The sequence below is a fragment of the Squalius cephalus genome (genome assembly GCF_949319135.1).
Source record: "Squalius cephalus genome assembly, chromosome: 21".
In the NCBI taxonomy this organism is placed as follows: Eukaryota; Metazoa; Chordata; class Actinopteri; order Cypriniformes; family Leuciscidae; genus Squalius; species Squalius cephalus.
The window spans coordinates 548,560-561,072 of record NC_137142.1 but is presented as its reverse complement, the minus strand read 5'-3'; the positions used below and the strand labels follow the sequence as shown (position 1 = coordinate 561,072).

At 44.5% G+C, this 12,513-nt stretch overlaps 1 protein-coding gene across 5 annotated transcripts in view; it reads left to right on the top strand.

Annotated features, from left to right (window-relative positions):
• The window catches only part of ccdc88ab (coiled-coil domain containing 88Ab), an 81,869-nt gene that overhangs the window by 30,530 nt on the left and 38,826 nt on the right, over positions 1–12,513 (top strand). For all 5 annotated transcript variants that reach the window (XM_079855454.1, XM_079855455.1, XM_079855452.1 and 2 more), the window contains exons 11-14: positions 4,869–5,015; positions 5,661–5,808; positions 9,010–9,179; positions 11,870–12,007. In XM_079855454.1, coding sequence (XP_079711580.1) covers positions 4,869–5,015; positions 5,661–5,808; positions 9,010–9,179; positions 11,870–12,007 — 603 coding nt within the window. The remainder of the gene's footprint in view (positions 1–4,868; positions 5,016–5,660; positions 5,809–9,009; positions 9,180–11,869; positions 12,008–12,513) is intronic.

Below are 12,513 nucleotides of genomic sequence, written 5' to 3'. Positions count from 1 at the left end.
GTGTGTTCACGAAGGAATGTTGGGAATGCTGTGGCAGTTATTGATTGTGTGTGTTCACCAGGGAATGTTGGGAATGCTGTGGCGGTTATTGATTGTTTGTGTTCACCAGGGAATGTTGGGAATGCTGTGGCGGTTATTGATTGTGTGTGTTCACGAAGGAATGTTGGGAATGCTGTGGCGGTTATTGATTGTTTGTGTTCACCAGGGAATGCTAGGAATGCTGTGGCGGTTATTGATTGTGTGTGTTCACCAGGGAATGTTGGGAATGCTGTGGCGGTTATTGATTGTGTGTGTTCACCAGGGAATGCTGGGAATGCTGTGGCAGTTATTGATTGTGTGTGTTCACCAGGGAATGTTGGGAATGCCAGGGTTTTTCCTGGGTCAAAATTGGTCTTCGGTGGTGGCTGACCGACATGGTCATCCACACACAGCAAAGAGTACCCTAGTACCCACATGATCCGCAAGCCCAATATTGACAATAAATGTTAAATTTAAAATAAATACAAAGAAACAGTTTGTGATTTTTTTTCTTATCCTATTTATTCATGAAAAATGATCACTGTCAGGCTAGTAAAAGAAAGCGATTACAACTTATTTTATATCTATACCTTGATGTTTGTTTCTTTTGTTCCTCGTTGTTAATATTTGGTTGTTCATTCTTTTTATTTTATTTTTTGGGGGGGGCATCATAGGGGTGGGCGATATGCCAAAAATATCATATCACAATTTTTTTTTCAGGAAAATCATGATTCACGATTTTATCACGATTCTTTTTATATTTTGTTTTTACTATTTTGTGACTGAGCATTACAGCCAAACTAATGTCCATATTTTAAAAAACAAAGCCTTAGGTAACAACAAAAAAACAAAATGACAGACAGGGGCAAAGATAAAAATATTTGTCATTATTTTCTTTGTTATTAAATATTAAGATCAAAGATACACATTACACATACACAACTTAATATACAAATTAAATAAACAGTGCTTTATGTTTTCAGCTACAGTAGGTGTATTTAACAGTAGCATTGAAGAAAGTAATTAAATGAACAAATATGAAAATAAAACAAAACATAGACTTCACTGTATAAATTATGCATTGATACTTATTAAAGCTACTTAAAGTTATCAGTCAATAGCAGTGAGTGATTTTCTCTTTGCATTTTGTTGTTTTATTAACATTAAAGGAATAGTTCTCCTAAAAATTCAAATTGTCATAATTTACTCTCTCAAGTTGTTTTAAACTTGAATAAGCTTGTTTCTTCTGTTAAAAATAGAAGTTATTTGGAAGAATGTGGGTAACCAAACAGTTGATGTACCTCAGTGACTACCATAGTATATTTTTCTCCTTTGGAAGTCAATGGGGACCAGCTACTGTTTAGCCACATTCTTCAAAATATTAATATTAGAAAAATATTAGAAAATATTAGAAGGAAATTAATACAGGTTTGGAACAAGACAACATTAGAGTGCGTAAATGATGAGATAAGTTTTATTTTTGGGTGAACTATCCCTTTAAGGACAAGTGGCAGCTTGTTTACTGATGCTACTGTCTCTTTAAAAGAGCTGCGCGCGACGCGTCTAAGCATTTGACAAGCAGATTTACTCAATTTTCTCAAGTTTGCTTTCAATTTAGACATAACTGACTTTATGTAAACCTTGTGTGTATTTAACAGTATAAGCACAATAAGACTCGAAAGATAACTTAGTCCAGTATCCAGGCGCTGGTAGACAGGCTTTTAGTGCATGTGAGCTTCACATGCACGCGCTGAGAAACGCACGCGTTGAGAACAGCGCATCAGCACGCGAATTAAATGTTTAACCGACAGGGCATTAAAGCACATGCAAATTATGAACCTTTGTGAACTGCAGTGTCCTGTCCCTCGGTTCAAAGGAGTCATTAGGTCGCGAATCGGACTTTAGCGGACGTGTTGTGTGGGAAATTGGGAATCCTGGCTGTTAGGACATCACGAAAGATTTGTCAACACACACAAAAACACTTCAAACTTTTTTTTTTTTTTGCGTTTATTTAAAGTTATGTCAGCTGCATGTGCGGAATGCTTGTCACAAGTTGTAAGAAGATAAGGCAAAACATTTTTGACTGCAATTCACACCCAGCGCTAATTCAGCAAAAATATTCTCCGAATGCACCGCGTGAAACATGGATTCAGTCTTCCGACCTTTAGGATCAGTTGATTTTGATGCGAGGGAGAGAGCAAAGACAGAACTGAAGACGGAGAGTGTTTGCCCGCGCGGAGGTGGGGCGATGTGATCGTTCTCTCCGTCACTCCGTCAGTAGCTTAGGCAGCTGCTTCACTCACAAAACCCAATTACAGATCAAATAAGGCTTTGGCGGGACAAAAAATCGTTTTGGCGGCCGCCAAAAAATTTTCAATGTAGGAAAAACCCTGAATGCTGTGGCGGTTATTGATTGTGTGTGTTCACCAGGGAATGCTGGGAATGCTGTGGCAGTTATTGATTGTGTGTGTTCACCAGGGAATGTTGGGAATGCTGTGGCGGTTATTGATTGTGTGTGTTCACCAGGGAATACTGGGAATGCTGTGGCAGTTATTGATTGTGTGTGTTCACCAGGGAATACTGGGAATGCTGTGGCAGTTATTGATTGTGTGTGTTCACCAGGGAATGCTGGGAATGCTGTGGCAGTTATTGATTGTGTGTGTTCACCAGGGAATGTTGGGAATGCTGTGGCGGTTATTGATTGTGTGTGTTCACCAGGGAATGCTGTGGCAGTTATTGATTGTGTGTGTTCACCAGGGAATGTTGGGAATGCTGTGGCGGTTATTGATTGTGTGTGTTCACCAGGGAATGCTGGGAATGCTGTGGCAGTTATTGATTTTGTGTGTTCACCTGGGAATGCTGGGAATGCTGTGGCAGTTATTGATTGTGTGTGTTCACCAGGGAATGTTGGGAATGCTGTGGCAGTTATTGATTGTGTGTGTTCACCAGGGAATGCTGGGAATGCTGTGGCAGTTATTGATTGTGTGTGTTCACCAGGGAATGTTGGGAATGCTGTGGCGGTTATTGATTGTGTGTGTTCACCAGGGAATACTGGGAATGCTGTGGCAGTTATTGATTTTGTGTGTTCACCTGGGAATGCTGGGAATGCTGTGGCAGTTATTGATTGTGTGTGTTCACCAGGGAATGTTGGGAATGCTGTGGCAGTTATTGATTGTGTGTGTTCACGAAGGAATGTTGGGAATGCTGTGGCAGTTATTGATTGTGTGTGTTCACGAAGGAATGTTGGGAATGCTGTGGCAGTTATTGATTGTGTGTGTTCACCAGGGAATGTTGGGAATGCTGTGGCGGTTATTGATTGTTTGTGTTCACCAGGGAATGTTGGGAATGCTGTGGCGGTTATTGATTGTGTGTGTTCACGAAGGAATGTTGGGAATGCTGTGGCGGTTATTGATTGTTTGTGTTCACCAGGGAATGCTAGGAATGCTGTGGCGGTTATTGATTGTGTGTGTTCACCAGGGAATGTTGGGAATGCTGTGGCGGTTATTGATTGTGTGTTCACCAGGGAATACTGGGAATGCTGTGGCGGTTATTGATTGTGTGTGTTCACCAGGGAATGTTGGGAATGCTGTGGCGGTTATTGATTGTGTGTGTTCACCAGGGAATGTTGGGAGTGCTATGGCGGTTATTGATTGTGTGTGTTCACCAGGGAATGTTGGGAGTGCTATGGCGGTTATTGATTGTGTGTGTTCACCAGGAAATACTGGGAATTCTGTGGCAGTTATTGATTGTGTTTCACGAGGGAATGCTGGGAATTCTGTGGCAGTTATTGATTGTGTGTGTTCACGAAGGAATGTTGGGAATGCTGTGGCGGTTAATGATTGTTTGTGTTCACCAGGGAATGCTGGGAATGCTGTGGCAGTTATTGATTGTGTGTGTTTACGAAGGAATGTTGGGAATGCTGTGGCAGTTATTGATTGTGTGTGTTCACCAGGGAATGTTGGGAATGCTGTGGCGGTTATTGATTGTGTGTGTTCACCAGGGAATGTTGGGAATGCTGTGGCGGTTATTGATTGTGTGTGTTCACCAGGGAATACTGGGAGTGCTGTGGCAGTTATTGATTGTGTTTCACGAGGGAATGCTGGGAATTCTGTGGCAGTTATTGATTGTGTGTGTTCCCGAGGGAATGCTGGGAATGCTGTGGCAGTTGTGTTTCACGAGGGAATGTTGGGAATGCTGTGGCGGTTAATGATTGTGTGTGTTCACCAGGGAATGCTGGGAATGCTGTGGCAGTTATTGATTGTGTGTGTTTACGAAGGAATGTTGGGAATGCTGTGGCAGTTATTGATTGTGTGTGTTCACGAGGGAATGCTGGGAATGCTGTGGCAGTTATTGATTGTCTGTGTTCACGAGGGAATGCTGGGAATGCTGTGGCAGTTATTGATTGTCTGTGTTCACGAGGGAATGCTGGGAATGCTGTGGCAGTTATTGATTGTGTTTCACGAGGGAATGCTGGGAATGCTCTGGCAGTTATTGATTGTCTGTGTTCACGAGGGAATGCTGGGAATGCTGTGGCAGTTATTGTTTGTGTTTCACGGGGGAATGCTGGGAATGCTGTGGCAGTTATTGTTTGTGTTTCACGGGGGAATGCTGGGAATGCTGTGGCAGTTATTGACTGTGTGTATTTCACATGGGAATTTTGTGAATGCTGTGGCGGTTATTGGTTGTTTCACGTGGGAATGTCGGGAATGCTGTAGAGGTTATTGATTGTTTCCCGAGGGAATACTGGGAATTCTGTGGCAGTTATTGATTGTCTGTGTTCCCGAGGGAATGCTGGGAATGCTGTGGCAGTTATTGATTGATGGCTATTATGATTGTATGTGTTCATGCAGGAATTGAAGGAGGACAATCAGGTTCTGCTGGAGACCAAAAGCATGCTGGAGGATCAGCTGGAGTCATTCAGAGCTCGATCTGATAAACATCATGAGCTGGAGAAGGAAAATCTGCAGCTTAAAAACAAGATCCACGACATGGAGATGGTGAGAGAGCATATAGCTATCAAACGTATATTTAAACAGCACTGTAGAGTAGAGATCGACCGATGTTGATTTTTTTTATTACTGATATGATTATTTGGAAGTTTATGTGCCCGATAAACGATATGCAGAACTGTTAATTGTTTCTTTTTTCAGTGCTGAAATGAACAAACTGTTTTATTTAACACTTTTTTTCAATACTGTAATTTATGTATTTTCACTCCCTCCTTGCAAACCAAACAAAACAACTCTTATTTCTGCCTGAATAAAAGTGCAAAACAAAAAAGTGCACTCTCAGTTTCTTTTTAAATAAAATGTTTATCAGGTGAACAAACAGTTCACAAATAAATGTAACGTAAATTTTTACAATTAAAAAAAATATGTATATATTCTAAACCGGCTGAATAAAAAAGTGTCTACTTAAGTGTAGCTTAGTAATCAGTTAGTAATCAGTTACATCTTTCTATTTGTTGCAACAGCAGCAACACGGTTAACAATTGGCAAGATAAATGTACAAAGTCTGTTTTCAAATGGAGAACATAAATAAATGACAGGACAGTCCATCAACTGTGCATAAATATAATGATTTGTTTTAAACCTAAGATGTGCAGTATGCTAGTCCTGATATATGATGGTGTTGTGTTGCAGAAGCGGGACATGGACCGGAAGCGCATGGAGGAGCTGCTGGAGGAGAACCTGACGCTAGAGATGGCTCAGAAACAGAGTATGGATGAGTCTCTGCACCTGGGCTGGGAACTGGAGCAGCTCTCTAAGACCACACCTGAGCTGACTGAAGGTACACAACCACACCTGAGCTGACTGAAGGTACAACCACACCTGAGCTGACTGAAGGTACACAACCACACCTGAGCTGACTGAAGGTACACAACCACACCTGAGCTGACTGAAGGTACACAACCACACCTGAGCTGACTGAAGATACACAACCACACCTGAGCTGACTGAAGGTAACCACACCTGAGCTGACTGAAGGTACACAACCACACCTGACCTGACTGAAGGTACACAACCACACCTGAGCTGACTGAAGGTACACAACCACACCTGAGCTGACTGAAGATACACAACCACACCTGAGCTGACTGAAGGTACACAACCACACCTGACCTGACTGAAGGTACACAACCACACCTGAGCTGACTGAAGGTACACAACCACACCTGACCTGACTGAAGGTACACAACCACACCTGAGCTGACTGAAGGTACACAACCACACCTGAGCTGACTGAAGGTACACAACCACACCTGAGCTGACTGAAGGTACAACCACACCTGAGCTGACTGAAGGTACACAACCACACTGAAGGTGTACAACCACACCTGAGCTGACTGAAGATACACAACCACACCTGAGCTGACTGAAGGTACACAACCACACCTGAGCTGACTGAAGATACACAACCACACTGAAGGTGTACAACCACACCTGAGCTGACTGAAGGTACACAACCACACTGAAGGTGTACAACCACACCTGAGCTGACTGAAGATACACAACCACACCTGAGCTGACTGAAGGTACACAACCACACCTGAGCTGACTGAAGGTACACAACCACACTGAAGGTGTACAACCACACCTGAGCTGACTGAAGGTACACAACCACACTGAAGGTGTACAACCACACCTGAGCTGACTGAAGGTAACCACACCTGAGCTGACTGAAGGTACAACCACACCTGAGCTGACTGAAGGTACACAACCACACCTGAGCTGACTGAAGATACACAACCACACCTGAGCTGACTGAAGGTAACCACACCTGAGCTGACTGAAGGTACACAACCACACCTGACCTGACTGAAGGTACACAACCACACCTGAGCTGACTGAAGGTACACAACCACACCTGAGCTGACTGAAGGTACACAACCACACTGAAGGTGTACAACCACACCTGAGCTGACTGAAGATACACAACCACACCTGAGCTGACTGAAGGTACACAACCACACCTGAGCTGACTGAAGGTACACAACCACACCTGAGCTGACTGAAGGTACACAACCACACTTGAGCTGACTGAAGGTACACAACCACACCTGAGCTGACTGAAGATACACAACCACACCTGAGCTGACTGAAGGTACACAACCACACCTGAGCTGACTGAAGGTACACAACCACACCTGACCTGACTGAAGGTACACAACCACACCTGAGCTGACTGAAGATACACAACCACACCTGAGCTGACTGAAGGTACACAAACACACCTGAGCTGACTGAAGGTACACAACCACACCTGAGCTGACTGAAGGTACAACCACACCTGAGCTGACTGAAGGTACACAACCACACCTGAGCTGACTGAAGGTACAACCACACCTGAGCTGACTGAAGGTACACAACCACACTGAAGGTGTACAACCACACCTGAGCTGACTGAAGATACACAACCACACCTGAGCTGACTGAAGGTACACAACCACACCTGAGCTGACTGAAGGTACACAACCACACCTGAGCTGACTGAAGGTACACAACCACACTGAAGGTGTACAACCACACCTGAGCTGACTGAAGGTAACCACACCTGAGCTGACTGAAGGTAACCACACCTGAGCTGACTGAAGGTACAACCACACCTGAGCTGACTGAAGGTACACAACCACACCTGACCTGACTGAAGGTACACAACCACACCTGAGCTGACTGAAGGTACACAACCACACCTGAGCTGACTGAAGGTACACAACCACACCTACACAACCACACCTGAGCTGACTGAAGGTACACAACCACACCTGAGCTGACTGAAGGTACACAACCACACTGAAGGTGTACAACCACACCTGAGCTGACTGAAGATACACAACCACACCTGAGCTGACTGAAGGTACACAACCACACCTGAGCTGACTGAAGGTACACAACCACACTGAAGGTGTACAACCACACCTGAGCTGACTGAAGGTAACCACACCTGAGCTGACTGAAGGTAACCACACCTGAGCTGACTGAAGGTACAACCACACCTGAGCTGACTGAAGGTACACAACCACACCTGAGCTGACTGAAGGTACACAACCACACCTGAGCTGACTGAAGGTACACAACCACACTGAAGGTGTACAACCACACCTGAGCTGACTGAAGGTAACCACACCTGAGCTGACTGAAGGTACAACCACACCTGAGCTGACTGAAGGTACACAACCACACCTGAGCTGACTGAAGGTACACAACCACACCTGAGCTGACTGAAGGTACACAACCACACCTGAGCTGACTGAAGGTACACAACCACACCTGAGCTGACTGAAGGTACACAACCACACCTGAGCTGACTGAAGGTACACAACCACACCTGAGCTGACTGAAGGTACACAACCACACTGAAGGTGTACAACCACACCTGAGCTGACTGAAGATACACAATCACACCTGAGCTGACTGAAGGTACACAACCACACCTGAGCTGACTGAAGGTACAACCACACCTGAGCTGACTGAAGGTACACAACCACACCTGACCTGACTGAAGGTACACAACCACACCTGAGCTGACTGAAGGTACACAACCACACCTGAGCTGACTGAAGGTACACAACCACACCTGAGCTGACTGAAGGTACACAACCACACCTGAGCTGACTGAAGGTACACAACCACACCTGAGCTGACTGAAGGTACACAACCACACTGAAGGTGTACAACCACACCTGAGCTGACTGAAGATACACAATCACACCTGAGCTGACTGAAGGTACACAACCACACCTGAGCTGACTGAAGGTACAACCACACCTGAGCTGACTGAAGGTACACAACCACACTGAAGGTGTACAACCACACCTGAGCTGACTGAAGATACACAATCACACCTGAGCTGACTGAAGGTACACAACCACACCTGAGCTGACTGAAGATACACAACCACACCTTCACAACCACGTGTGTCGACACAACCACGTGTGTCGTAACTCTCAGAGGTGTGTCGTAACTCTCAGAGGTGTGTGTGTGTTGGCAGTGCCGCAGAAGTCCCTGGGTCACGAGGTGAACGACCTGACGTCCAGTCAGCTGCTGAAGCTGGAGAAGGAGAATCAGATGCTGCAGAAGAGCGTTGAGGAGCTGAAGGCATCGAGCGAGAGCAGCACACGCCTACGCCTGGAGAAAGACAAGCACACACTCATCCAACAGGTCAGAGGTCACAGCAGCACACGCCTACGACTGGAGAAACACAAACACACACTCAGCCAGCAGGTCAGAGGTCATACCGCGAGTAGGGCTGGGCCGATAAACCATATCATATCGAACTGCGATAAAAGTGATGTCGATATCGATGATGGGCTCTGGACATTTTTACACTATATGGATTAATCTAACAGCCAATCACACAGCAGAAATAAACGCGACAACAGCCAGTCAGCGTGCAGCTTTTAACTTGGCCGTCAAAGTACACAACCATTTCCTACTGCACATTGTAAGCTATCAGCAAAGAAAACTCGAGGAGGAAAAAATGAGTGGAAGTGGCGAAAGTGAAACTAACCTCGAGTTATCATCCGAAGATGACAAATTTGCCGATTAAAAAAAGGTAGCATGAATTCATTTATACTCATTTGAACCACGTCACTCGGACCATTTATCCGCTCGGCTCAGTTCAAGCAGCGCGAGCTCACTAGAGCAGACGTGTTTACTCGCTGAACGATCGGTCACATGACCACTGAACGATCGGTCACATGACCACTGAACGATCGGTCACATGACCACTGAACAGCACTGCGATTCAGAGAGAAGCACTTGAATTCAGTGAAGAACACGAATGTGTCTGGGATTTAAACTACTTTAAAGCCAGTTGAAACAGCGCTGACAAACACTGCAATGACACAGTCAGAAGGCTTTTCAATCTTCAAGTCACCATCATTTACCATGGATTTACTGTAGTAACACGAAATGTATTAAAGGAGTAGCCTAATGGAATATCATTACAGAATTTTTTGTGATTTTGCATTTATACTAAATGTATTTAGGCTACTGTTCCCTTTTGAGGGAACTCGCACTGCGTCAGTGACGACACTTTGGGGAACGCTCTTACGCTGCGTTCACACCGCACGCGAAATGAGCATCAAATTCATTTTGAACATTTTGAATCCACTCGCGCGTCCAAAACGAGCGTTTGAAGCGAAGTAGACGTGCGTTCGAGGCGAAATATTTCTTGTGGGAGGGGCAAGTGCTAGGCGGTTGCCTGTTTGCAAGATGGCTGATTGCAGATTTTTCAACTCAGGCGTCAGACGTGAATTCGCTTCAAACGCGTGAATGCACAAAAAGCACCAAGTAAAATCACTCGTGCCAGACGCTCAATTCACCTCTTTCGCGCAGCGCTAAACACGTCCATCGCGCCACAGAAAACATGTCTTCCTGCCCAGGTTAAACTTCGGGAGGTGACACACGTGATCGGTGTGTGATACTGTCTGGATGCGAGGCATGCACAGTCGGCTCTTGAGGGTGCTAGCTGTGTTCATTGAGAAATATCTCGAAGCGTACAGCAAAATAAATTTTCGTGCGATTTCTGGGTGTTTCAGCCTCGCACCTGTTGTTTTCTTCTCGAGGGAATATCATGATCGGCTCATATCTCGTGTTGCCGAGGCAACGTGTAGATAATGAGACCAGTTAAATAAATGAATAATATCTGGCTTGAGCAGTTAGATATTTTAATTCAGCCTATCATTCAGACTTTTTCACTTGCCTGGTGTTTATGGCTGCATTTAATTCTGAGGAATAATCATCTGAGTAAGCTTGTAGGGGAGCATGCATGGGCAGTTCTCGAGGGGCTGCCTGAAGAGCCGAGCTCCTAGTTTAAGCAGCGAATGAGTCGTTGCCTCTCGAGCTCGAGCGCCGCTGAGGCTTCAGGGTATCAGGGTGCTGAACTATATCGACGGCTGGATTATTATTATTCACACGGGGACAGGCAGGGCTCGTTGTAGCATAGTGGGTACTCGCTCCCCAAAGTGTTGTATCGACACAGTGCGAGTTCCTTCGAAAGGGAACGTCTCGGGTTACGTCTGCAACCCTTGTTTATCGTGATAATTATCGGTATCGAGTGATATGAAAAATGTTATCATGATAATTTATTTGGCCACATCGCCCAGCCCTACCGCCGAGTCTCAGTAATACGTCCTAAGACCTGTTTGCATTCATAAGGTTCATTCTTGAGTTCATTTTATCCATGAGGATTTATGAAAAGTGTCTGTTGTATAATAAAAAAAATAAGTGCGATCAGTGAAGTGTAATTACAGAATAAGACCAGGAGTAGTAAAAAGAGTCATGTTGGCTTCAGAGGTGAAGCCCCGGTCACACCATAAATGATAATAACTATAACGGTAACTATATTAGCGTCCACAACAGCAGACAATATCATTCTGTTTATTATAAGCGCTGCAGTTTTGTCGTCTGCCGCTTTAAATGCTCGAGCTCTTTTAAGCAGGATGGATTCTGATTGGCTGTCAATGTTTTTACCCTTCATCAGCTGGCAGAAAGTGATTGCCGTGATATTGTTCCCCTGTGGCGTCGTGCTGTGGACTTACATTTAGAACGATTTTTAAAACTAAGCCTTAATCGTTATCGTCCTTAGTAGATTCTGTTACTCACACAAAGAAAGGAGAGAAGTTTGTACAGAATGGGTTAAATGTTAACGGACAGCAAGCACCCAGAGCAGGATCATATTCATCAGTGAGTAATCCCAGTCTAAATCTGATTTGGGTTTAGTTAAGCTGCTTCCAGAGGATTAACCGCTCATATGAGTTTGATTGCTCATTATGAGGGAGTGTGTGTCCATGTGTCAGAGAGTGCTCGTGCTCAGTGTGATGAAGTGTGTGTGTGTGTGTGCACAGCTGGAGCAGCTGCAGACGGAGCTGACCGCAGACAGAGAGAGTTTGCGCAGTGCTGAGAGTCTGAGCTCAGATCTGCTGAAAGAGAAAGCTCAGCTGGAGAAAACACTGGAAACACTCCAGGAGAACTCCGACAGACAGGTAAACTTCACTCACACCCATCCCAGCACATGTTACACTGCCGTGCCATGCCGGATTGACAACGCAATTCATTTTATTCTCAGCTTTTCTTGTCTTTCAGGCAAAATCATTGATTTTTATACAGTAAAAACCAAATGTGACCCTGGACCACTAAACCAGTCTCGAGTCGCACGGGTATATTGTACATTGTATGGGTCAAAATGATCGACTTTTCATTTATGCCAAAAATCATGAGGATATTAAGTAAAGATCATGTTCCATGAAGATATTTTGTAAATCTCCTACCGTAAATATATAAAACATTTATTTTTGTGAGTGGATGCAGCACAATCGCGAACATTAATGGACAACAATGAAGATTTTTCTAATAGTTGTATCTCGGCCAAATATTGCCCTATCCTAACAAACCATACATCAATAAAAAGCTTATTTATTCAGCTTTTAGGTGATGTATAAATCTCAATTTCAAAAAATTGACCCCTGTTACTGGTTTTGTGGTCCAGGGT